Genomic DNA, 27,787 nt, shown 5'->3' with positions numbered 1-27,787 from the left:
TTTATGATGTAAGTAACACTTTTAGCCATAAATCATTAATTTTGAACATAAATATAAAAAAAACTGCGATCTGATCTATAATGTCAGCAGTTTTGTTTCACTGGTGTTCAGATACGCAAAAAAATGTCTCATTCCAAGACAAAACAAAAGTTCTCAAACCAGTTAACCTGTGAGAGTCAAACTTTAAAATATATAAGTATAGATATAATTATATGTATACATGTTCCTTTTCAATATTCACATAAATTACAGTTTAAGTAACAGACTGTTTGCAAATTAGTTTACATTAGAACTTGATAATAACTTCTGCTATTTACTTCTTAATGGTATGATTATGTATTTATAATAAATTGAATAACATTTTTTCTTCAACAGACCATTATCGAAATATATATATATAAAAAAACAAAGTATTATTTTAAAGCTAGTTTATTGATGGAATAAACACTCCTTAGATTAATTTTAACGACTTCTAAATGACGTTCATTATATAAGCGACAGATGGGTGACAGTTATTAATGGTTTTAATATCAATACATGTAGGAATAAAATGGATAGTATCTTACCAAGCATTATTGTGAAAATGGCGAGCATTAAAATCAGATTTTGCATTTCAGGAATAATTTGATTTCATTGGAATATGGACGTGTTGAAAACTGCTGTAAGTATTGTCAGGCTGTCAAGCGGTCCTAATTTTTCCTACTTTTTCCTTATTTTCCTTTTTATTAGCTCGACTCTTCGAAGAATAAGGAGGGCTATACTACTCGCCCCAACGTCGGTGTCGGCTTCCGGTTAAAGTTTTAGGGCAAGTTGGGATTTTCACTTAAAAGACCAATACCCTTCACTTAATACTTCACACAGTTGTTTAGGGCCATCACATAATGAGGTTAGATAACTCCATATTAACCTTTATACAAATTATGGCCCCTGATTGACTTTGGACCTTAGGTTAAAGTTTTAGGGCAGGTTGATATATTTATTAATAACTTCTATACCTTCATTCAGTTCACTTAATACTTCACACAGTTGTTCAGGACCATCACACAATGAGGTTACATAACTTCATATTATCCTTAATACAAGTTATGGCCCCTGATTGACTTAGGAACTAAGGTGAAAGTTTTAGGGCAGGTTGAAGTTGAAGGGCAAGTTTGGATTTTAATTAAAAACTTCTATACCCTTCATTCAATTGACTTAATCCTTTACCTAATCAATGACGACCATCTTACAATAAGGTTATATAACTCCAGTTAATCCTAAATACAAATTATGGCCCTTGATTGACTCGTTTTATTTCTTTTGACAGGCACATTTTTATATTCTTAGCCAGGTTTTCACAAAAGGAAAACAAGTTATTTGAATGACTTGTGTCTTTGTTTGGGCCGGCTGGTTGGAGGGCAGCGTCAAAGTCACCTTATGTACTAAATAATTTTTGCTAGGTTTGACATATAGTGACCAAACTTGGTATATAGGAAGAGTTTATGGAGACTTTTCATGGGATTGCATTTGAGGCCCTTTAGGATCAAGGTCAAGGTCAAAGTTTCAAATTTCATTGGAATATGGACATGTTGAAAACTGCTGTAAGTATATATCAAATTTCATTGGAATATGGACGTGTTGAAAACTGCTGTAAGTATGGTATCAAATGTCATTGCAAAATGGACGTGTTGAAAACTGCTAAGCTACTGGTTTCAAATAGACTGTGTGCTATACTTTGTTAATCTTCTTTATTTTGATTATCCAGTTGATGCTACTTATTGAAATGATGCCAACATTAAATAGGTATGACTTAATCATTGTTTTGAAATGATGCCAACATTAAATAGGTATGACTTGATCATTATTTTGAAATGATGCCAACATTAAATAGGTATGACTTAATCATTATTTTGAAATGATGCCAACATTAAATAGGTATGGCTTGATCATTATTTTGAAATGATGCCAACATTAAATAGGTATGACTTAATCATTAATTTGAAATGATGCCAACATTATATATGTATGACTTGATCATTATTTTGAAATGATGCCAACATTATATAGGTATGACTTGATCATTATTTTGAAATGATGCCAACATTATATAGGTATGACTTAATCATGGTTTTGAAATGGTGCCAACATTAAATAGGTATGGCTTGATCATGGTTTTGAAATGATGCCAACATTATATAGGTATGACTTGATCATGGTTTTGAAATGATGCCAACATTATATAGGTATGACTTGATCATGGTTTTGAAATGATGCCAATATTATATAGATATGACTTGATCATGGTTTTGAAATGATGCCAACATTATATAGGTATGACTTGATCATGGTTTTGAAATGATGCCAACATTATATAGGTATGACTTAATCATTATTTTGAAATGATGCCAACATTAAATAGGTATGACTTAATCATTATTTTGAAATGATACCAACATTATATAGGTATGACTTGATCATGGTTTTGAAATGATGCCAACATTATATAGGTATGACTTAATCATTATTTTGAAATGATGCCAACATTAAATAGGTATGACTTAATCATTATTTTGAAATGGTGCCAACATTATATAGGTATGGCTTAATCATGGTTTTGAAATGGTGCCAACATTAAATAGGTATGGCTTGATCATGGTTTTGAAATGATGCCAACATTAAATAGGTATGACTTAATCATTGTTTTGAAATGATGCCAACATTATATAAGTATGACTTAATCATGGTTTTGAAATGATGTCAACATTAAATAGGTATGACTTAATCATTATTTTGAAATGATGCCAACATTATATAGGTATAACTTGATCATGGTTTTGAAATGATGCCAACATTATATAGGTATAACTTGATCATGTTTTTTCTTTAAAAATAATGCGTACATTAAATAGGAATAACTTGATCATGGTTTTTATATGATGCCAACATTAAATAGGTATGACTTGATCATGGTCTCGAAATGATGATGGTTTTGAAATGATGCAAACATTAAATAGATATGACTTGATCATGGTCTCGAAATGATGATGGTTTTGAAATGATGCCAACATTCAATAGGTATGACTTGATCATGGTCTGGAAATGATGATGGTTTTGAAATGATGCCAACATTAAATAGGTATAACTTGATCATTATTTTGAAATTATGCAAACATAATATAGGTATAACTTCATCATGTTTTTGAAATATCTGATTGCGTATTCAGTTTTTAATGGTCAAAGATATTTTAAATGGTTAAAAACAATTTTGTTATTTGAGTTAAGACGGGTTTATATTTATATGATCTGTATACACTTGATATAAAAGAGTCTTATGTGTTTAATCTAACGGTTGTTAAAATGGTTTTACCCCAAGTTAGTTCCATCTTTGATTTTACTGACCGTTCCAAGGCAATTGTAAGTGATGCAGTATGTACATGCTTGGATAATGGTTGGTGCCTCTGTGCAGTTGGGTGCTCACAGACCCGTTTTTTTAAGTTCCTATGCGTGTGTCCTGCCAGAGCGATTAGAATAATTGTCATTAATATTGGAAATAGTGTTAACACCTGAATGCAATTCACTGCTTTACCCCCGAAATGAGTTCCTATGTGGTTTTCTGACTGTTCCAATGGATAAAAAGTGATGTCATATATCTTGTGAGTAACTAATGCCCGGTTTAAATCCTCGGTAAGTTTATGATTTTTTTTACCGTAACAAGGTGATAAGAACAGTGTGTGTATACCACGTGACAAATTGTGTCATAAATACTACGTCGGAAGGCAATATTTTGCTTCGAGCGCAATTTATCACGTGGTATACACACACTGAGTTTGTTAAACCCCTGGTGATGTTCTCCTTTTTCGACTGTTTAAAGGCGGTACATGTAGTATTGGTACCCAATTTATTTAAAGTAATTATGAGTGTTTGATGTGTGCGATTCTTTGTGTTTAAAATTTGTCAATTTTTGCTGTTCAGTTGCGTCTAAAGTAATCGGGCGATAACCATTTTTCTATTTTTAGTAACAATGACCTTGACTTCGACCCCACCCCCTTTAAGCAGTCCCAAACTAAATGAAGCTCTTCACATTAGCTACCTACACAGCAACTTTTCTCACTATCCATCAATTCTAACAAAAACTGTTGAGCGGAAAACATATTTCTTCTTTAAGGAACAGTGGCTTTGACCTTGACCCAACTCCCTTCAACAGCAATCCAAAGCTAGCTCTTCAGTAAAGCTACGTGCACACCAAAGTTCATTGCATTCCAACGATCCTAGAATTACCTATTGAGCGAAAACCATTTTTCTTTTTCAGTAAAAGTGACCCTGACCTTGACTCAGCCCACCTCAAAAGCAATCCCAAGCTAGCTGTTTACATTAGCTACATTGACACCAACTTTCATTACTATTTATCAATTGTAACTAAAGTTATTGGGCGGAAGGCATTTTTCTTGTTTTTAGTAACAGTGACCTAGAGTTTGACCCTCCCCCCTTTCATTTATACCCTTGAAAGATCTAACCATTCTGAAGTGGTGTGTCAACTAGCGGAACCGTGCGCGTTTTGACTGGCCCTATAACCGAGAAAACAAGTTGATGTAATCATTGTATTCAGAACTCTTATCCACCTTTCTTTTTGTAATTAATTGTTTGCATGAATATAATTAGAATTGGTCATTGTAAATACGTGTTCAATACGTTACCTATTGCCATATACTTTTTTCCAAGTCACCAGTTCATGTACATGTTTGTTGCTATGTATGCTTGTTATCCATGTCGGAAATATATGTAGCTCATTGAGCTAATGTTTCCGTTTTCATATATCAGACTTTAGATAAAGATCACGTATCTTGTAACTTTGTAAGTGTATATGTATTTGAACTGTACGAATTACTTCAATTGATTCAGAGATTTATAAAAAAATAAACTGTACACCTTACTTTCTATGTTTGTCTTACTAACAGTCAAGCATATGACTAAATCGGTAGACGTGCACTAATAACTCGCATTACATCAATTCATTTCAGGTGCTCTTTCAATTAATTTTCATTTCGAATTTGGTTCGAAGTAACAGTGATTTCCGAAAACTGCATATTACAATACATAATGGAGGCGATTACAGCGGTTCAGACTATTATGGCCACGATATAACCATAGTTTCATCTGACACATCAGGAAGTAGGTCATCATCGAGTGACAACACGCGCACTTCAAGCAGTACCTCATCATCAAGCAGTAAAAAATCACAATCAACCCACACGTCCTCTAGTGCTACAAGTGATTCCAGCGCAAATCATGATTCCTCTTCTGGCTCCTCCTCAAGTACTTTTTCGCAATCAACTGAGACGAGTGGTTCACAAAGTTCAGACAATTCCATGTCAAGCTCAACTTTTGCACAAACAAAACCGAAAGAAAAACAGTTTGTTAAGTTGAATCCGCCTCAGCTTAGCTCCCATGCATATGAGACGAGCAGTTTTTCGGGTACAGATACAGACACGACCAAGAGCTGTTCAGTAGATTCTCCTGCTTCTCCATCATCAACAGGTCTGAAAACACTTAATTGAAAACCTTCATATGTAATTTAAATCTTCCTTAAGGCATTTGGCTCCTCAGAGATTTTGTTGAGAAAGAGGTGAGGACCGTATAGTATGACAAAAGATTTTGGAAGAATTCTAGAAAAAAGGGTAATTTTCTTGATGTTCACGTTTTTGGGTGATAAACTCCAAAAAGTGAAATAGCCTATCTGCTTCTAGAGTATATAAATATGGAGCAAAATAGTTATTGTAATTCAAGTAATTAGTTTTACATATTAAGCATATTATATCATGCTTGAAAGGTTAGATTTTTCATGTAGTTTTATTTTGCTGACAAACCGGAAAATTCTGACATTTTTTTCTTGAAACATTACTGCACAATGTTATCATAACTGAAACATATAAGGTATTATTGCTTGATTGTTATCCAAAATTTGTATCAGTTTAGTCAGTTTTTTTTTAGATATTGACCGGCTTTTGAGTTGAGTGGATAATTTTGAACAACGCAAGATTAGCGATATCTGAGGCGCCAGGTACCTTAACAACAAGGCCTTTTGATCGGCCTGTTTTTTATGTTTATATATCCTTTGAAGACATGGTATAAGTTTCAGAAAAGGCATTTGACCGGCTCTTTTAGATGGTAAAAGCTAATTCTTATTTAGATTTATTGATGTTACGATATTTTGCAGTAACATGCGGACCACCCAGTTAACGGATTACTACATGTAGAAAATCGGACAACAATACTTTAATATATTTTGCTCGATTTAGGTGAAATAGGTGACGACTGTTTCCATTCCCCGTACTGCAAGGACCCACATGCCGAATGTAGTTGGAACAGCCAGTATAACACAAAGGTGTGTACGTGCATAAATGGATGGGACTTTATACACGTTGATGGAACAGGATGGATATGCACGCAAGGTAGGGACTATTTCAAGCTTCTCATACTCTCCTTATCTCATAAGTTTCCTATACGATCCATGCCCTTTGAAACTCAACACGTTCGTGGCCCAATACAAGCCTCGCTGGTTCTTCGTATACAGCATATTTATCATAAAAACATACCTATATTGAAAAGATGAATATGTGATATGGGCATGTCATGCAGAAAAAACTCAAAAATGCAAGTTAAAAATCTGGGTTTTACTCATCCTGGTAGTATTTTTAACTCGTGTGAAGGTTTTCATAAGAACTCACGTCATAACTATAAATGGCGATCAGTCAGCATCCTGGCAGCAATTTTAACTGTCTAGTGTGTAGGTTTTTTATGAGAGATTACGTAGTGCCTATAAATTGCGATTAGTCAGCATCCTTGTAGTTATTTTAACTGTCTCATGTGTAGGTTTTAATGAGAGATTACGTCATGACTACAAATGGCAATCAGTCAGCAATCTAGGAGCAATTTTAACTGTCTCGTGTGTAGGTTTTTATGAGAGATTACGTCATGACTATAAATGGCGATCATTCAGCAGCCTAGCACCAATTTTTATTGTCTCGTGTGTAGGTTTTCATGCGATATTACGTCATGACTATAAATGGCGATTAGTCAGCATCGTGGCAGCAATTTTTTTAACTGTCTCGTGTGTAGGTTTTTATGAGATATTACGTCATAACTATAAATGGCGATCAGTCAGCATCCTAGCAGTAATTTTAACTGTCTAGTGTGTAGGTTTTTATGCGATATTACGTCATTACTATAAATGGCGATCAGTCAGCATCCTGGCAGCAATTTTAACTGTCTCTTGTGTATGTGTTTATGAGATATCACGTCATGACTATAAATGGCGGTCAGTCAGTATCGTGGCAGCAATTTTAACTGTCTCGTGTGTAGGTTTTAATGAGATATTACGTCATGATTATAAATGGCGATCAGTCAGTATCGTGGCAGCAATTTTAACTGTCTCGTGTGTAGGTTTCTATGAGAGATTACGTCATGTCTATAAATGGCGGTCAGTCAGCATCGTGGCAGCAATTTTAACTGTCTCGTGTGTAGGTTTTCTGTGAGAGATTACGTCATGATTATAAATGGCGATCATTCAGAATCCTGGCAACTTTTAACGGTCTCATGTGTAGGTTTCTATGAGAAATTACGTCGTGACTATAATTGGCGATCAGTCAGTATCCTGGCAGCTATTGTGACTGTCTCTTGTGTAGGTCTTTATGAGAGATTTCGTCATGACTATAAATGGCGATCGTTTAGCAGTCTAGCAGTAATTTTGACTGTCTCGTGTGTAGGTTTATAAGAGATTACGCCATGACTATAAATGGCGACCAGTCATTTTCCTGGCAGCAATTTTAACTGTCTCGTGTGTAGGTTTTCTGTGAGAGGTTACGTCATGACTATAAATGGCGACCAGTCAGCTTCCTAGCAGCAATTTTAGCTGTCTCATGTGTTGGTTTCTATGAGAGATTACGTCATGACTATAAATGGCGATCAGTCAGCATCCTGGCAGCAATTTTAACTATCTCGTGTGTAGGTTTTTAAGATATATTACGTCATGACTATAAATGGCGATCAGTCAGCATCGTGGCAGCAAATTTTACTATCTCGTGTGTAGGTTTTTTAAGAGAGATTACGTCATAACTATAAATGGCGATTAGTCTGCATCTAGACGGGACATGATATTACCAATGGGTGTGAGACGTAATGGGGAGCTTTGACGTCTACAATAATATTGAAATATATTCAGTGGAATATCACCAGTTGGCCTCAGACACCAAACGTTCAAATAATTACATGGACAAGTTCGAAAAAATAGTACGCTGTTGACATGGTTGGGGACTTTCTCCAAAGCACCCGACTATGTTATTGTCCAGGGTAAGAGATATAAGTAGCCTCAGCGGAGGTTTCGATCAAATGTTGAAACAAAATGACATTCTAACTGTTGTCCACCTGATAAGAAAGGATTTTTTGGTAATTAACTATGTACTAATGACCCTAAGTATAGTCTCTAAACATGTCGGACCCATTTTCAATTGAGCGTCCGTGAAACCTAACCTTTCTTAATTATGGACTATAATGACATTAAGTAATGTCCGACCCATTTTCAATTGAGAGACCTTTGTGGACAATCATTCTACACTGATCGATGCTTTAACGATAATGTCTGGTTTATTAACTAAGTTCAAGAATACCATATGGATTAAGCATCTTTTGACAAGTGAATTACCTGGATATCACTTTTCAAAAGACGTGGTTGTCTAAGGTTACGATAACTTTCTGTTCGTCGTTTAGCTCACCTGTGGCAAAGCTGTTGCAACACATAAATTCAATATTCAATGCATTCATGTGATATCTAAGTTATGATAATGACTCGGGGGTGTTGTCATTACATTATTATACAATTAAGTGTAACATTTAGTCTTAAGGAAATATAATACCGTTTAGAAAGCGATGGCTTGATAAACGAGCATTGTCATTGAACAGTCTAAATATATTAAAATGGAATCTACAGGGACGAGCCCATCTGCCATTTTCCATAGTGACGGTTTACATTGTCAGAAATATTAATTAACATTTAACTACGCTGCAAGTAGATTGTGTAGTAATTTCAATTTAGCAGTTAAACTTAATGACTTGAAATCTTAATTTTAATGCAATGATACGCTTTACTGGCAATCAATTTAAACGTAGCTTTACAAAATACACGTCAAAACACTTCAATTAATTTATACCGTTTTATAAAACTTTACGAACTACTTCAACTTAGGCACACTGACCAAGGCTAATAGACACTAAAGCAGATTGAGATGTAACTAATTAACGAACAATTTGGGTAAGAAAGGTGTTCTTTTATGTATTGTGTGAAAACTTTTCTTCCAGATTACCTTGTTCTTCAGTCCACTTTGATACAAAATTATTTGATATGCAATTAACAATTTGCAGACCGATGCGAGGATACTGGCTGTCCTTCGCCAAAGGTCTGTAGAGATGGCAAATGTGTGGACGACGACTGCGAGAACACTGGATGTCCTTCTTCCATGGTCTGTAGAAATGGCAAATGTGAGGACGAGTGTCCACCAAGAACCGTAAATGTAAACGGAGAGTGTCGTAAGCGTAAAATAGGAATTATACTTTTTATACCTTTTTAACCTAGCCTACGCTTAGCCATCATATCAAGTTATTCTGATCATAAACTCGCAAGTGAACAGGTTTAAACTTTCTTTAACAACGAATGTTAAGCAATCGTCGGCAACCGCGGTATTTAATTCCGTTATACTTCATAGATACCATGGGGCAATGCACTGACAGAAATTGTTTAAATGAATATGGATGAGGCAAGAAAGACATCCGTAAGTATCAGTAGCCAACCCAGTCGAGTGGTCTTGGCTGCTGCCAAAGGGTTCGTACTTAAAAGGTAGACCCAGTTCAATCCCGCCTTTCGTCAGAATATTTTGTATACGGGGAAAGCATCTGCGGAACCAGTGCAATTGCCACATTATTTATTCATGAATACGAGATTTTCGTATCCAAATCGCACAAGGTAAACAACGAAGCATATGGTAGAAATGTATCGAAGGTATCCGACGATGGTGTGAAACAAGCCATTCAAACGCCACTCTTTGGCTGGTAGGTGCTCTTGTGAAGGGAATCGATGCACCTAGTGGCAATATGGAATTTATTTGGATACTTTTTCAAAATGCAAATAAAATTAGGAACCAATTTATCGGCCTAGGTGGAAACGCGCCATCAACCAAACACACATGATTCGCCTAGGCCGGTAATAAAACCTGCGATGCCTTGCCCTGACTACTGTACTTACCTGGCAGCCAAGTTTGAGAAACAAACTGATGTTAAATACGGGTTGTGGCTCGAGGAAAATTATCGTTTATAAATACTTGCATTAGATTGTGAATGTATATGTTTCAGGTTCTGACCAGTGGGGCGAAGCATGTATTAGTGTGCCCGATACTTGTGTAGAAGCTGACATCGAGTGTGTGGATGGTTACTGTTATTGTCAAGACAGAAGGTTGCAGTATAGCCATGCCGGGCACATGTGTGGTATGGGAGCTTGTGTCAAAATACGTGAATACAAGTAGTTTTTAAAATATATTTATGTATAAGCCTGGAAAATGCTCTCCTAATCTGATGTAAGTTATTGTAAGATAACATAATATCTTATCTAAACCTTTGGTACCAAGCATTATAATAGTTGTCATATAATGTTTAATGAAGCCCAAGAAGCAATCATGATTGTTCATACTTATCAATAGAGAAGACACCTGTTTGTAGACGTCTTGTTAAATAAAGTTTCAGAAGGAAGACTTTTAGAAACAGGTTAGCGATCTGATATCCAAACACGTATAGAAAATATCGGTATACAACTATACATGCTATCTGAAATCCAAAAATGTATAGAAGACATCGGTATACATTCGATGTGAAATCCAATAATGTATAGAAAACATCGGTATACATGCGATCTGAAATTCAATAATGTATAGAAAACATCGGTATATATTCAATCTGAAATCCAATAATGTATAGAAGTCATCAGTATACATGCGATCTGAAATTCAATAATGTATAGAAAACATCGGTATACATTCAATCTGAAATTCAATAATGTATAGAAAACATCGGTTAACATGCTATCTAAAAGCCAATAATTTATAGAAAAAAATCGGTATATATGCGATCTGAAATTTAAAAATATAAAGAAAACATTAGTATTTATGCGATCTAAAATTCAATAATGTATAGAAAACATCGGTTTACATGCGATCTGAAATCCAATAATTTATAGGAAACATCGGTATACATGCTATATGAAATTCAATAATGTATAGAAAACATCGGTTTACATGCCATCTGAAATCCAATAATGTTTAGAAAACATCGGTATACATAATAATGTATAGAAAACATCGGTATACATTCGATCTGAAATCCAAGAATGTATAGAAAGCATCGGTATATATGCGATCTGAAATCCAACAATGTAAAGAAAACATCGGTAAACATGCGATCTGAACTAAACCTCGGTAAACATGCGATCAGAAATCCAATAATGTCTTGAAAATATCGGTATACATGCTATCTGAAATCCAATAATGTATAGATAACATCGGTATACATGCTATTTGAAACCCAATAACGTATAGAAAACGTCGGTATAGTAAATAATGTATAGAAAACATCGGTACATATTCGATCTGAAATCCAAGGTATAGAAAACATCACTATAAATCAAGGTTTTGTTGTTTTTTACAACAGTTGGAAAACACTACGGCGACTCTTGTTATCGCTATGACGACACGTGTGATATAAACAGACACTTGAGGTGTATACATGGAGAGTGCAAATGCCCTCCTGGGACCACGCCTGCTGGCGATCCTGTTGTATGTTGTAAGTTGAAGCATTTCGCTATAAATAGAAATGGACTGAACCCATCGGCGATCGTGTCATGTGTTGTAAGTATGATCATAAATGAAAAACATGTTGGTGAACATGTAATATGTTGTATGTTGATGTTTAATATATGGCCAGGTCATGCGTTGTAACGGGCGGACGGGATTGACCGAACGACAATCCGATTAGGATCTCCCATGGCCGCTCGTGTAAGACCCCAACCTGCTGGGGTGGTATTCAATATGTAACTTAAGTCAATCTTATGGTCATACATGATTGACTTCATTCACTCTATTGGTCAGTTATAAATAACAAGCAATCTGATTAGCTATTTCGTTCTTAGATCCAGTTAAGACCAATATAGAATACCAACCTAGCTACTAAGCGTAAGGTGTATTGCGGAAACGATGTTTACCGGGTAAGGGAGGAAATTATCTTACATGAGAGGCCATGGTAGATGATTTTTCTCCCTCCAATAAAAACAGTATAAAGTTTAAATGTATTTTTTACTGGAACTCTTCTGTGCGTAGTGAAAATATTTCGCGTTAAGATATGTGATAATTCATGGTTGTCATAGATTGCCACAGGACAAGGTTTCCATGGTGCTACAGACGACGCTCTTTAAGAAGTAATTGTGTGCTGAAAAGGAGTTCCATACGAATATTTTTTATCTTTGCCCATGTGGAGATAAGGAATTTCAACATGGCCAAACATTTGGATCTACATATCTGGAGTGGAAGAAAAACCTCTTTTTCGGTGGCATTATTGTTTTTTTTGGGGCATTGTCACTGTGTCTCTCTCGTTTGTTATTGAATTTTTGATGCATATTAGGCCACTTCGGGTGTCCCTGTTAATTTCCATTGTTTTATTGTCCCTGTAGATGTCCATTGTTTTGTTGTTCCTGTTGTTTCAACTGCTGTGTTGTCCCTGTTGTTTCCACTGTTGTGTTGTCCCTGTTGTGTTGTCCCTGTTGTTTCCACTGTTGTGTTGTCCCTTTTGTTTCCATTGTTGTGTTGTCCCTGTTGTTTCCACTGTTGTGTTGTCTCTGTTGTTTCCACTGTTGTGTTGTGTCTGTAGTTTCCACTGTTGTGTTGTCCCTGTTGTTTCCACTGTTGTGTTGTCCCTGTTGTTTCCACTGTTGTGTTGTCTCTGTTGTTTCCACTGTTGTATTGTCCCTGTTGTGTTGTCTCTGTTGTTTCCACTGTTGTATTGTCCCTGTTGTGTTGTCTCTGTTGTTTCCACTGTTGTATTGTCCCTGTTGTGTTGTCCCTGTTGTTTCCACTGTTGTGTTGTCCCTTTTGTTTCCATTGTTGTGTTGTCCCTGTTGTGTTGTCCCTGTTGTTTCCACTGTTGTGTTGTCCCTGTTGTTTCCACTGTTGTGTTGTCTCTGTTGTTTCCACTGTTGTGTTGTCCCTTTTGTTTCCACTTTTGTTTCCACTGTTGTTTCCACTGACGTGTTGTCCATTTTGTTTCCACTGACGTGTTGTCCCTGTTGTTTACACTGCTTTGTTGTCCCTGTTATCTCCACTATTGTGTTGTCACTGGTGTTTCCAGTGTTTTGTTGTCCCTGTAGACTCCATTGTTTTGTTGTCTCTGTAGTTTCCATTGTTTTGTTGTCCCTGTAGTTTCCATTATTTTGTTGTCCCTGAAGTTTCCACTATTGTGTTGTTGTCCCTGTAGATGTCCATTGTGATGATTTCCCTGTTGATTCTAGTGTTGTGTTGTCCCTGTTGTCTCCACTGTTTTGTTGTCCCTGTAGTTTCCATTCTTTTCTTGTCCCTGAAGTTTCAATTGCTTTATATCCCTGTAGATTCCATTTTTGATGCCCCTCTTGTTTCCATTGTTTTATGTCCTTGTAGATTCCATTTAAGAAGTCCCTGTAGTTTCAATTGTTGTGATGTCCCTGTAGTTTCCATTGTTGTGATGTCCCTATAGTTCCCATTGTTGTGATGTCCCTGTAGTTTCCATTGTTGTGATGTCCCTGTAGTTTCCAATGTTTTGATGTCCCTGTAGTTTCCATTGTTGTGTTGTCCCTGTAGTTTCCATTGTTGTGATGTCCCTGTAGTTTCCATTGTTGTGATGTCCCTGTAGTTTCCATTGTTGTGATGTCCCTGTAGTTTCCATTTTTGTTTGTCCCTGTTGTTTCCAATGTTGTGTTGTCCCTGTAGTTTCCATTGTTGTGCTGTCCCTGTAGTTTCCATTGTTGTGATGTCCCTGTAGTTTCCATTGTTGTGATGTCCCTGTAGTTTCCATTGTTGTGATGTCCCTGTAGTTTCCATTGTTGTGATGTCCCTGTAGTTTCCATTGTTGTGATGTCCCTGTAGTTGTCCCTGTAGTTTCCATTGTTGTGATGTCCCTGTAGTTTCCATTGTTGTGTTGTCCCTGTAGTTTCCATTGTTGTGATGTCCCTGTAGTTTCCATTGTTGTGTTGTCCCTGTAGTTTCAATTGTTGTGTTGTCCCTGTAGTTTCCATTGTTGTGATGTCCCTGTAGTTTCCATTGTTGTGTTGTCCCTGTAGTTTCAATTGTTGTGATGTCCCTGTAGTTTCCATTGTTGTGTTGTCCCTGTAGTTTCCATTGTTGTGTTGTCCCTGTAGTCCTCATTTTTGTGTGGTCCCTGTAGTTTTCATTGTTGTTTGTCCCTGTTGTTTCCACTGTTGTATTGTCCCTGTAGTTTCCATTGTTGTGATGTCCCTGTAGTTTTCATTGTTGTGTTGTCCCTGTAGTTTCCATTGTTGTGATGTCCCTGTAGTTTCCATTTTTGTTTGTCCCTGTTGTTTCCAATGTTGTGTTGTCCCTGTAGTTTCCACTATTGTGTTGTTGTCCCTGTAAATGTCCATTGTGATGATTTCCCTGTAGATTCTATTGTTGTGTTGTCCCTGTTGTCTCCACTTTTTTGTTGTCCCTGTAGTTTCCATTCTTTTCTTGTCTCTGAAGTTTCAATTGCTTTATATCCCTGTAGATTCCATTTTTGATGCCCCTCTTGTTTCCATTGTTTTATGTCCTTGAAGATTCCATTTTAGAAGTCCCTGTAGTTTCCATTGTTGTGTTTTCCCTGTAGTTTCCATTGTTGTGTTGCCCCTGTAGTTTCAATTGTTGTGTTGTCCCTGTAGTTTCCATTGTTGTGATGTCCCTGTAGTTTCCATTGTTGTATTGTCCCTGTAGTTTCAATTGTTGTGATGTCCCTGTAGTTTCCATTGTTGTGTTGTCCCTTTAGTTTCCATTGTTGTGTTGTCCCTGTAGTCCCCATTTTTGTGTGGTCCCTGTAGTTTTCATTGTTGTTTGTCCCTGTTGTTTCCACTGTTGTATTGTCCCTGTAGTTTCCATTGTTGTGATGTCCCTGTAGTTTCCATTGTTGTGTTGTCCCTGTAGTTTCCATTGTTGTGATGTCCCTGTAGTTTCCATTTTTGTTTGTCCCTGTTGTTTCCAATGTTGTGTTGTCCCTGTAGTTTCCACTATTGTGTTGTTGTCCCTGTAAATGTCCATTGTGATGATTTCCCTGTAGATTCTATTGTTGTGTTGTCCCTGTTGTCTCCACTGTTTTGTTGTCCCTGTAGTTTCCATTCTTTTCTTGTCCCTGAAGTTTCAATTGCTTTATATCCCTGTAGATTCCATTTTTGATGCCCCTCTTGTTTCCATTGTTTTATGTCCTTGTAGATTCCATTTTAGAAGTCCCTGTAGTTTCCATTGTTGTGTTTTCCCTGTAGTTTCCATTGTTGTGATGTCCCTGTAGTTTCCATTGCTGTGATGTCCCTGTAGTTTCCATTGTTTTGATGTCCCTGTAGTTTCCATTATTGTGTTGTCCCTGTAGTTTCCATTGTTGTGATGTCCCTGTAGTTTCCATTGTTGTGTTGTCCCTGTAGTTTCGATTGTTGTGTTGTCCCTGTAGTTTCCATTGTTGTGTTGTCCCTGTAGTTTCCATTGTTTTGATGTCCCTGTAGTTTCCATTGTTGTGTTGTCCCTGTAGTTTCCATTGCTGTGTTGTCCCTGTAGTTTCCATTGTTGTGATATCCCTGTAGTTTCCATTGGTGTGTTGTCCCTGTAGTTTCAATTGTTGTGATGTCCCTGTAGTTTCCATTGTTGTGTTGTCCCTATAGTTCCCATTGTTGTGTTGTCCCTGTAGTTTCCATTGTTGTGATGTCCCTGTAGTTTCCATTGTTGTGTTGTCCCTGTAGTTTCCATTGTTGTGTTGTCCCTGTAGTTCCCATTGTTGTGATGTCCCTGTAGTTTCCATTGTTGTGATGTCCCTGTAGTTTCCATTGTTGTGATGTCCCTGTAGTTTCCATTGTTGTGATGTCCCTGTAGTTTCCATTGTTGTGATGTCCCTGTAGTTTCCATTGTTGTGATGTCCCTGTAGTTTCCATTGTTGTGATGTCCCTGTAGTTTCCATTGTTGTGTTGTCCCTGTAGTTTCCATTGTTGTGATGTCCCTGTAGTTTCCAATGTTGTGTTGTCCCTGTAGTTTCCATTGTTGTGATGTCCCTGTAGTTTCCATTGTTGTGTTGTCCCTGTAGTTTCCATTGTTGTGATGTCCCTGTTGTTTCCATTGTTGTGATGTCCCTGTTGTTTCCATTGGTGTGATGTCCCTGTAGTTTCCATTGTTGTGATGTCCCTGTAGTTTCCATTGTTGTGATGTCCCTGTAGTTTCCATTGTTGTGATGTCCCTGTAGTTTCCAATGTTGTGTTGTCCCTGTAGTTTCCATTGTTGTGATGTCCCTGTAGTTTCGATTGTTGTGATGTCCCTGTAGTTTCCATTGTTGTGATGTCCCTGTTGTTTCCATTGTTGTGATGTCCCTGTAGTTTCCATTGTTGTGATGTCCCTGTAGTTTCAATTGTTGTTATGTCCCTTTAGTTTCCAATGTTTTGATGTCCCTGTAGTTTCCATTGTTGTGATGTCCCTGTAGTTTCCATTGTTGTGATGTCCCTGTAGTTTCCATTGTTGTGATGTCCCTGTTGTTTCCATTGTTGTGATGTCCCTGTAGTTTCCAATGTTTTGATGTCCCTGTAGTTTCCATTGTTGTGATGTCCCTGTAGTTTCCATTGTTGTGATGTCCCTGTTGTTTCCATTGTTGTGATGTCCCTGTAGTTTCCTTTGTTGTGATGTCCCTGTAGTTTCCATTGTTGTGATGTCCCTGTTGCTTCCATTGTTGTGATGTCCCTGTAGTTTCCATTGTTGTGATGTCCCTGTAGTTTCAATTGTTGTGATGTCCCTTTAGTTTTCATTGTTGTGATGTCCCTGTAGTTTCCATTGTTGTGATGTCCCTGTTGTTTCCATTGTTGTGATGTCCCTGTAGATTCCATTGTTGTGATGTCCCTGTAGTTTCAATTGTTGTGATGTCCCTTTAGTTTCCAATGTTTTGATGTCCCTGTAGTTTTTATTGTTGTGTTGTCCCTGTAGTTTCCATTATTGTGTTGTCCCTGTAGTTTCCATTGTTGTGTTGTCCCTGTAGTTTCCATTGTTGTGATGTCCCTGTTGTTTCCATTGTTGTGATGTCCCTGTAGTTTCCATTGTTGTGATGTCCCTGTAGTTTCCATTGTTGTGTTGTCCCTGTAGTTTCCATTGTTGTGTTGTCCCTGTAGTTTCCATTGTTGTGATGTCCCTGTTGTTTCCAATGTTGTGTTGTCCCTGTAGTTTCCATTGTTGTGTTGTCCCTGTAGTTGCCATTGTTGTGATGTCCCTGTAGTTTCCATTGTTGTGTTGTCCCTGTAGTTTCCATTGTTGTGTTGTCCCTGTAGTTTCCATTGTTGTGATGTCCCTGTAGTTTCCATTGTTGTGTTGTCCCTGTAGTTTCCATTGTTGTGATGTCCCTGTAGTTTCCATTGTTGTGATGTCCCTGTAGTTTCGATTGTTGTGATGTCCCTGTAGTCCCCATTTTTGTGTTGTCCCTGTAGTTTCCATTGTTGTGATGTCCCTTTAGTTTCTAATGTTTTGATGTCCCTGTAGTTTCCATTGTTGTGTTGTCCCTGTAGTTTCCATTGTTGTGTTGTCCCTGTTGTTTCAATTGTTGTGATGTCCCTGTTGTTTCACTTGTTGTGATGTCCCTGTTGTGTTGTCCCTGTAGTTTCCATTGTTGTGATGTCCCTGTAGTTTCCATTGTTGTGTTGTCCCTGTAGTTTCCAATGTTGTGTTGTCCCTGTAGTTTCCATTGTTGTGTTGTCCCTGTAGTTTCCATTGTTGTGATGTCCCTGTAGTTTCCATTGCTGTGTTGTCCCTGTAGTTGTCCCTGTAGTTTCCATTGTTGTGATGTCCCTGTAGTTTCCATTGTTGTGTTGTCCCTGTAGTTTCCATTGTTGTGTTGTCCCTATAGTTCCCATTGTTGTGTTGTCCCTGTAGTTTCCATTGTTGTGTTGTCCCTGTAGTTTCCATTGTTGTGTTGTCCCTGTAGTTTCCATTGTTGTGTTGTCCCTGTAGTTTCCATTGTTGTGTTGTCCCTGTAGTTTCCATTATTGTGTTGTCCCTGTAGTTTCCATTGTTGTGTTGTCCCTGTAGTTTCGATTGTTGTGTTGTCCCTGTAGTTTCCATTGTTTTGATGTCCCTGTAGTTTCCATTGTTGTGTTGTCCCTGTAGTTTCCATTGTTGTGTTGTCCCTGTAGTTTCCATTGTTGTGTTGTCCCTGTAGTTTCCATTGTTGTGTTGTCCCTGTAGTTTCCATTGTTGTGTTGTCCCTGTAGTTTCGATTGTTGTGTTGTCCCTGTAGTTTCCATTGTTTTGATGTCCCTGTAGTTTCCATTGTTGTGTTGTCCCTGTAGTTTCCATTGTTGTGTTGTCCCTGTAGTTTCCATTATTGTGTTGTCCCTGTAGTTTCCATTGTTGTGTTGTCCCTGTAGTTTCGATTGTTGTGTTGTCCCTGTAGTTTCCATTGTTGTGTTGTCCCTGTAGTTCCCATTGTTGTGTTGTCCCTATAGTATCCTATATTTTGTTGTTCCTGTATTTTCTATTGATTTGATGTCACTTGTAGTTTCCATAGATTTGATGTCCCTGTAGTTTTTCTTTTTTTGGCCCTGTAGTTTCTATCTTTTATGTCCCTGTAGTTTCCAATGTTTTGTTGTCTCTGTTGATTCTATTTTGTTGTCCCTGTAGTTTCCATTATGTTATCCCTGTAGGTTTTATTTTCGTTGTTCATGTTGTTTCCAAGGTTTTGTTGTCCCTGCATTTGCCATTGTTTTGTTATCCATGTGGTAGCATTGCATTTCAATAACACAGCGATTTTACAACAGGTGATCACTGTTCTGATGGGCAAGAGTGTTGTCTAAATGGTGTAGGCTGTCCTCTTGGAAAGTGCCACTGCAAGCATGGCGCCATCATATATGGATACACTGAAGTATGCTGTAAGTTTCCATGATATTAAATGGGAGACTAAGCTCTTGTACACCGATTCGATGTGAAGTTCTAGAGACAGAACACTTACATGAGATAAAAAGCTCCTGTACAAGGATTCGATATGAAGTTTTAGGGTCAGAACCAGATTTTAAATGAGATATTAAGCTCATAAATATGGAATCGATATAAAGTTTTAGGGATATAACAAGTTTTAAATCAATATGGAGTTTTAGGGACAGAACACGATTTAATGTGAGATTAAGTTCTCAAACACCGAATCATTTTTAAGTTTTATGGACATAACACGATTTTAAAAGATGGATTATGTTTTCAAACACCGATTCGATGTGATATTTTAGGAACAGATCGTGTGTTTAACTGAGTTAAAAAAAACACTCGTACACCGATTCGATAAGTTCACGTTTAGGGACATACCACGTTTTTAAATGAAATATTAAATTCTCGTATACCGATTTGATATGAAGTGCTTGGGTCCGAGTCTGTAGGAAAACCAAATTGTGCATTTTTAGTAAAACAACAACAACAACAACAACAACAACACTTATTGTTTTTTAAGTAGAACTGAATCATAATTAAAATCTCATTTTACAATGAGATGAAATTTTCAAGTTTAATACAAATCATTTTCATTAGCTGGTAGTTTTGTCACAATCTAACCCCTGTTCCACATTTTCCGAAACCCACGGCTGACTTGCTTCCCTTGGCGATATTATACGCGTTGTAGTTTCCTTAATTGGTACTAGCACTCGGTTTTGATTTATCAAATGGATTTAAAACGGGAGCCAGTCAGTTGACATATCAACTTCCGCGTTTGCGCAGTTCGGACAATTCAGTAACAAACATAGATTTCCTAAGTGTTTTCGTCCACCAAAATGGGTTATCACCAAAATAACATGATCTATCGAGCTATGCGTAGATGCTAGTGAATTGAATCATTATTTTCAACCGCAAAGGTACACAATCCAAATACAAACTGGCGACGATATATCCTGTTTTCCTGGACAGACTGGACCGAATATGTAATAGAAAAGCTTATCAAATATGCATAGGCGGTTCTAGTAACCATAGAATGTGCAGAACAGTGACCAGATTTTGTGGAAACGGTAGCGCGTAGAAACGAAATTCGCGCTTCGTATGTACAACATGAACGCGTTAAATAAAAATAAGGGAAATTAGAAATTATTATTCAGTTCTCTTTTAATTACTCGTATTTTCTTTGAGTATGATGAAGGTTCTGTTGTAGCCATTTAATTGTTTCAACTTCGAATAATTTATATAATAATTGGAATATATAACTCTCATTATAGTTTGTGTTCTATAATGTCTGACATGATAAAGTTTCGTTTTTGGGATAAAATAATATGATAAAGTAGCAAGCATTAAGGTTACTGATTTCTAAGAAATGAAATGATAATCTAGCTGTAGTAGCAGTAGTATTTACAAATATAATGGAGCAAGTGCGTTCAAATTCGAGAAAAACAATATGTATTTGAAAAGATATTCTTTAATCATCTTAACAATAGTGCCACCCACAGAATGTGAATTATTAAAACATTCAAATTGGTATCTTTCTTGTCGCTGTGAACTTTTTAATTAGGTCACAAAGGTCGAAAATGTTTATTTGACTGTCGGTTCGTGAATTGTGCTCCTTCAATTTGTCAATATAACGACACCTTTTCGGCTTTCAGGACCTAACGACGCCATTTTCAGTAACAAAAATGGTACCGATTAAAAAGATTTAATTAACGTAGATTCCTAGCCCGTGAGGGTTTTAGGGATAACATTGTATATCTTTTAAAGTGCACATATTTTTTCCTCGATTGATAACACCTGCTCCATTATACTTCGGGTCTATTCTCAATCGTGGTTAAATTGACCACAGGTAATCTTTTGGCGAGTTTGCATATTGAAATTATTTCATTGGTTTATTTGATTTTTTTTTTGAAAGTATTGACCAATCAAAACACTTTACGGATAACTTTGACTAATCCAAATAATTGAAAAACTTTAATACAAATGGCTGCAGGTGACGACTGCAGTACAGTTTCAAACTCCCACTGTTGTACGGAGCTAGAATACAATAACGGGGAATGCTTTGCGGGTGAATGCCAATGTGATTTCGAGGAAGCTTCAAGATATCCTCTAGTCTGCTGTGAGTATAAATCATTGTATTTTCATTTTAATAATCAACGCATCTAGTCTTTTTTCATATTTGGTTGTAACCGAAGGCTTAGGCTAGCGTTGAAATAGTTGTCTGACATAACATATGCTAAATGTGGTAACCGCCATCATTGAAAATTAAGCAAGAACTCACAGGGGTGGGTGGGAGTTAAACTAAACTTAAAGAAGCACTCTTACTCCCAAATAAGATTTACTACAGTTAATACAATACAATGAGATAAATAAATGTCAATGAAAATGGTTCTTATTGAGGATACGGAGTTTGATTTGAAAGAAAGGTGCAGAAAACACAGTATCTCTACCCTATGCGACGAAAGTAAAGCACTGTAAATCTTTTAGCATTCACCAATCATTAAATACTTTTGCGTTTTCAGCTATGAAATACATGGTTATTATCTTGTTATCAGAAATTAATAGTTTCTTTATTAAATGCTTTATTAAGTAAGTAGTTAAAGTTTTATCGCTCAAAATCTATGTTTGTTATACATGTGTATGTTTTGATTTTGAATAAGATTGTCCCTTATAAGGCTGCGTATCATGATAACACAAACATCATGTATATACTTCTTCTATATTTTAGGTCCAGACTGTGATTCTATCCCTGACGCCACATGTTGTGGCCTTAACGACATTGCTTGTGAACTAGGACAGTGTGAATGTTATTTTGAAACTGCTCGGCTGGACCCGCTTCTTTGCTGTAAGTGCTTTAAAGCTGCACCCTCACAGATTGAACGTTTTGACAACTTTTTTTTATGTTTTGTCTTATCGGGTCACTTACAAACCCCGTTAAATATATATCACGTCGAAAACCTGCTTAGTTAATCAATACGTCAACACTATCTGAGAAATGTTTCATGTATTCATCTGAATCGGAATATAAACGCCATTTTGGTACATTCTAAAGATTAATGACCAAATATGGAAAAAAATATGGGGTAACCGCTTGCTAACCGCGAGACCAGTCATAGACCAATGGCGTTGCTTCATTTATGTTTGAGGCGTGATCAAATATAGTGGATAAATACCGTTAATTATGGGTTCAATGATATTTATCATTTGTTGTGAATATTTATGTTACAGGTAGCATTGTATTGATAACAAGGTGTTTGTTCATAAGTTGTTTGAAAATATTGTTGTATTGTGTTGATACACTGGTGATTTGTTGTAGGTCTTTACTGTGTGTTGATACACTGGCGATTTGTTGTAGGTCCGTACTGTGTGTTGATACACTGGCGATTTGTTGTAGGTCCGTACTGTGTGTTGATACACTGGCGATTTGTTGTAGGTCCTTACCGTGTGTTGATACACTGGCGATTTGTTGTAGGTCCGTACTGTGTGTTGATACACTGGCGATTTGTTGTAGGTCCTTACTGTGTGTTGATACACTGGCGATTTGTTGTAGGTCCGTACTGTGTGTTGATACACTGGTGATTTGTTGTAGGTCTTTACTGTGTGTTGATACACTGGTGATTTGTTGTAGGTCCGTACTGTGTGTTGATACACTGGTGATTTGTTGTAGGTCCGTACTGTGTGTTGATACACTGGTGATTTGTTGTAGGTCCTTACTGTGTGTTGATACACTGGTGATTTGTTGTAGGTCCGTACTGTGTGTTGATACACTGGTGATTTGTTGTAGGTTCTTACTGTGTGTTGATACACTGGTGATTTGTTGTAGGTCCGTACTGTGTGTTGATACACTGGCGATTTGTTGTAGGTCCGTACTGTGTGTTGATACACTGGCGATTTGTTGTAGGTCCGTACTGTGTGTTGATACACTGGCGATTTGTTGTAGGTCCGTACTGTGTGTTGATACACTGGCGATTTGTCGTAGGTCCGTACTGTGTGTTGATATACTGGCGATTTGTCGTAGGTCCGTACTGTGTGTTGATACACTGGCGATTTGTCGTAGGTCCGTACTGTGTGTTGATACACTGGCGATTTGTCGTAGGTCCTTACTGTGTGTTGATACACTGCTGATTTATGCAGGTCCGTACTGTGTGTTGATACACTGCTGATTTGTTGTAGGTCCTTACTGTGTGTTGATACACTGGTGATTTGTTGTAGGTCCTTACTGTGTGTTGATACACTGGTGATTTGTTGTAGGTCCTTACTGTGTGTTGATGCACTGGTGATTTGTTGTAGGTCCTTACTGTGTGTTGATGCACTGGTGATTTGTTGTAGGTCCGTACTGTGTGTTGATGCACTGGTGATTTGTTGTAGGTCCGTACTGTGTGTTGATACACTGGTGATTTGTTGTAGGTCCGTACTGTGTGTTGATACACTGGTGATTTGTTGTAGGTCCTTACTGTGTGTTGATACACTGGTGATTTGTTGTAGGTCCGTACTGTGTGTTGATACACTGGTGATTTGTTGTAGGTCCGTACTGTGTGTTGATACACTGGTGATTTGTTGTAGGTCCTGACTGTTCGCCAGAGTATTTCTGCAGTGAAAATGGACAATGTGAACCACGGGGTAAGAAAAGGCTTTAATAATAATAATAATAATAATAATAATAATAATAATAATAATAATAATAATTATAATTATGATAATAATAATAATGATGGTGGTGATGATGATGATGATGATGATGATGATGATGATGATGATGATGATGATGTTGATGTTGATGATATGATGATGATGATGATGATGATGATGATGATGATGATGATGATGATGATGATGATGATGATGATGATGAATGAAGATGATGATGATGATGGTGATGATGATGATGATGATGATGATGATGATGATGATGATGATGATGATGATGATGATGATGATGATGATGAAAATAATAATATTAATAATGATGATGATGATGATGATGATGATGATGATGATGATGATGATGATGATGATGATGATGATGGTGATGATACTTACATATAGTTTACTCTTCGATACCGAAATTGTAGAAACAATAACACTTATAGTATTAAAAATGTTTTGGTTTAAGTGGGGTGAGAACCCACGCCGGTACATTCAATGGCAATTTTAAGAACTCACAACAAAACCTTACGCCCACAATCACTCAAACACTAACATAAAGATAACTTAACCTTTAACTTAAGCCTTTTGCTAATTCGCGTTACTAACGCTTTACACAAACGGGCATGTCAAAGTCAATATTTGAGCATAAATCATTATTTCTTGAAGGATTCCAGCCGTCAGCATCGTAATTTTAATACTCCTAATGATTTGTCACTCCTTATTTAGTCATAAAAAAATAATTGCATTTAACAAAAAAAAAATGAGCGAGTCCCTTTCATGTACTAATGCTAGGTTACCATCTAGGGACGTACTCTACTCAATGTGCTGGACCCGGCTCCAACTATCCAGAGCATTCCTGCATCACAGAAATAGGCATTGCTTGCGTGCGCTTAATCGAATGCGGGGAACCAGGCCTACCGTCATGTGACATGCGGTTCTGCATTTGTGATTGGACAGCGGAATGGCGCATTCAACTCGAGGACGGAGTGTGTTGCAATGACAACCTTGAAGATTACTCGTGTTCTAATAACTTGTCAATATTTGATGGATCGGGCGACGCGGGAGATTTTTAAGACATCTCAGGCGATATTGCAGATGTTAAGATAAATACTTGCATCATGTCATGCTCGGAAACCACGGTACCAATGTGTGTATACCATGTGATAAATTGCGTCATAAATGCTACGCAGGAAGGCAATATTTTGCTTCGAAAGAAGACTTTAAACAAAGACAACTTCACTATTTTTTCACCATTTTAAATGAAATATAGCGCAGTCGACGCCGCTTACAGAGCCCCGCCTTCGGTCTTTTACCTGAGTTTGACCGAGAGTGTAGTTTCTTTAAACACTTGAACAAACCTTTTCACAATACGGCCATCTGACGGAGCAATGTCAACTTTACTTACTTTGAAAACAGGTTTGTCGAAGTGTTTGATGAAATTAATCTCATTATCAAACTCCTGTAATAAAACAAAGGCGTGGTTCTTAAAGTGGCTAGACTGCCCTTTGTTTCATTTAAAATGGTGAAGTAGAAAAAAAGTTATCTTTGATTTATGTCTTCATTTTAAGCAAAATGTTGCCCTCTGGCGTAGCATATTTGACGTAAATTATCACGTGACATACACACACTGGGTACTTTTTCTGTTACACTTTATACACAGCGAAGCATTGCGTAGTGTGTCGGGGGTATCCGACGATGGCATCGTGTTTTAGAAAACATTTTTGGAAAGGTTCTATAACTGATGTTCACAATATTAATAGAATTATAATTGAGACTGATATTTAAATATGTTTTCACTCGTTATTTGGTCATTGTTATTTATCACTCGTTATCTTATTAATTGTATTTTACCAGAATGGAAAATAAAATAATGTCGGAATTTTATGATTTCTTGTTTTAATTGTAGATGGCTTTAATAGTTCTTTATGCTTGTAGATCTTCTTTGATTCATTTTTTGCAGCAATAAAGCTATGTTTGTATAAAACTTATAACTTTCTCGTTTGGCCAACGTTTGACAAATTGCGTATTGATTGGTCAATATTTATCTGATAATATCACTATTAGCCAATCAAATCATTCAAACAGTTCGAAGTTTCATACAATTGGCTGCTGGGATCACGAGGAGAAAAACAATTCAAAGAGGAAATGCTCGTCGCCACAAAGATATCGTTAGTAATTGTTGCACAGGATATGTCAGAAAATTGAAGAAGAATGATTGGATGTGCTACAGACACAAAGTAATGATTTCATAGAGAATAGTAGATGAGCGTGTTGAGCGTGTGGCTTACGTGTGACTAACGACTTTGACGTTATTCACACGTTGCCTGCGCTAGGGGTCCGTTCAGTGGTCGTTAACAGGTCGTCAGCGAGGCGTTCACTGCAAAGTAAGAATTGTGAAAAAATTGATAACAGCAATGTTTCGCTGGGGTAACGACTGTCTTACAAAGCCGAACGTTGCACGCGTACGTACAACGTTTCACGAACGTTTTTCCAACGTTTAAAGGTAAACGTTAAAGAACGCTGGTATCCATGAGAACTTTTGTGCTTGTTCAAAACTTTATTCTTTGGACCACCGTTCTTCGCCGATCACCAACGATTACAAGTGTTCACCAGCGCTCACACAACGCTCTTCTGGGGCTATTCCAGCGGCCGAGGACGATTAACAATGTGTCGTCAAACGTCACAGAACGCTGACTAGAACGTTATGATGTGACGGCCCCATTACCAAACTCAGACATGAGACAATCACGATACCGGCTTGCTTTTAAGTTTTGAGTATTTTATAGGTGCGGTTGCATTTTGAACATAAAAATGGAGTGCTTTTCATTTGAAGAACCTTCTCAGCCGTGAAACCGTATTGAATAAGGTAAAAAAGCAAAAAAAAACAGCCACGTCCGATAAAACAAGTTTTATTGTTGGTAAATAATGATTTCTTAGTTTTGAAGTGTATTGCTTTCTTAAGCGAGAGTAAAGCAGACTTTCAGATCTTAACGAAAAGTAGACTGATAACTAAGGTCAAGAATAATTACTAAAATAAAACAAACAAAAACATTTTTTGGACAGCACCTAATTCAGCCATAAGCAGTTGACCTGGGTCGTAGTCTTTTGATTTTCCATAGTGTGAAATACAGTATTATGTTACTAAATAAGTCTTGCTTAAAACATTCAAAATAGATGCTAAAGCTAGTGACTGTTCCCGCTTTCCTCCGAATGTCCAATGGATACCTACCGGTAAATATAATGAAGCTCTTCAAAATAAACGCCATGGCATTTTTGACCATTTAGTAGCTGTACATATATAGGACCTAAACAGAAATGTAATTTTAAAACTATTTGCGGGAGGCCATGGTGTTACATACGCAATTCCGTTAGGGCCATCGCATGTGAAAGGGACTTAACTTTGCGCATGCACATGCGCACCGGAAGACGATGGTGTGATAATGATAACGCGACAGTACGATGATGATAACGGATGATGAAATCGCGACAGTACGATGATGAAAACACGATAGTATATCGCATTATTATGATCGTACTGTCGTTTATCATCGCGCTTTCGTACTGTCGCGTTATCATAATCGTGTTGTCACGTTTTCGATATCGCAGTTTCTCGATTTCGCGTTTCCATCATCGTACTATCAGATTAACACATTCCCAGGCGATGTTCCTAACGAAATTCCACAGTAACGCAGTCTCGAGACACAAATAAATCACCTAAATTAAACAGACAAACAACATATATCTATTCATACTATTATTCGCCATTACTTAAATGTAATAATTAGCATTTAGCAACACAACTAGCGTGACGTGATGTTGAAATGAGCGAATATTGAGGATTTGCGGTGTCCATGCCTGGTATTCGATATATAACTTACGTTAATGTTATGGCAATACATTATTTACTT

The 27,787-nt window shown here is 37.1% G+C and overlaps 1 protein-coding gene across 4 annotated transcripts; it reads left to right on the top strand.

The window, feature by feature from the left end:
* The first annotated feature begins 282 nt into the window (after nt 1-282).
* LOC128241768 (multiple epidermal growth factor-like domains protein 10) lies at nt 283-25,757 on the top strand. 4 transcript variants are annotated; one of them, XM_052958849.1, is made up of 12 exons: nt 283-326; nt 618-661; nt 4,998-5,514; nt 6,276-6,428; nt 9,394-9,558; nt 10,378-10,509; nt 11,725-11,856; nt 19,076-19,186; nt 21,226-21,351; nt 21,961-22,077; nt 23,796-23,852; nt 24,684-25,757. In XM_052958849.1, exons 2-12 carry the CDS (start codon nt 641-643, stop codon nt 24,950-24,952), a joined length of 1,800 nt encoding a protein of 599 aa, XP_052814809.1. In that variant the 5' UTR covers nt 283-326; nt 618-640; the 3' UTR covers nt 24,953-25,757. The 4 variants fall into 4 exon arrangements, with proteins under 4 accessions (XP_052814809.1, XP_052814807.1, XP_052814810.1 ...); XM_052958847.1 differs by lacking the exon at nt 283-326 and having other exon boundaries at nt 504-661; XM_052958850.1 differs by lacking the exons at nt 283-326; nt 618-661 and adding an exon at nt 1,454-1,580.
* The last annotated feature ends 2,030 nt before the right edge of the window (nt 25,758-27,787 follow it).

The sequence above is a fragment of the Mya arenaria genome, chromosome 7, assembly GCF_026914265.1.
Source record: "Mya arenaria isolate MELC-2E11 chromosome 7, ASM2691426v1".
Taxonomy (NCBI): Eukaryota; Metazoa; Mollusca; class Bivalvia; order Myida; family Myidae; genus Mya; species Mya arenaria.
Note: the sequence above shows the minus strand (reverse complement) of the source record. Positions and strands in the feature narration are given on the sequence as shown.

Excerpts from the sequence above, each read along its gene's own strand:
- LOC128241768 (XM_052958849.1), top strand. The coding sequence starts at position 641 with ATGGACGTGTTGAAAACTGCT. Across the intron at positions 6,429-9,393 it reads AGGATGGATATGCACGCAAG|ACCGATGCGAGGATACTGGC; the intron begins GTAGGGACTATT and ends AACAATTTGCAG. Across the intron at positions 9,559-10,377 it reads AAATGTAAACGGAGAGTGTC|GTTCTGACCAGTGGGGCGAA; the intron begins GTAAGCGTAAAA and ends TATATGTTTCAG.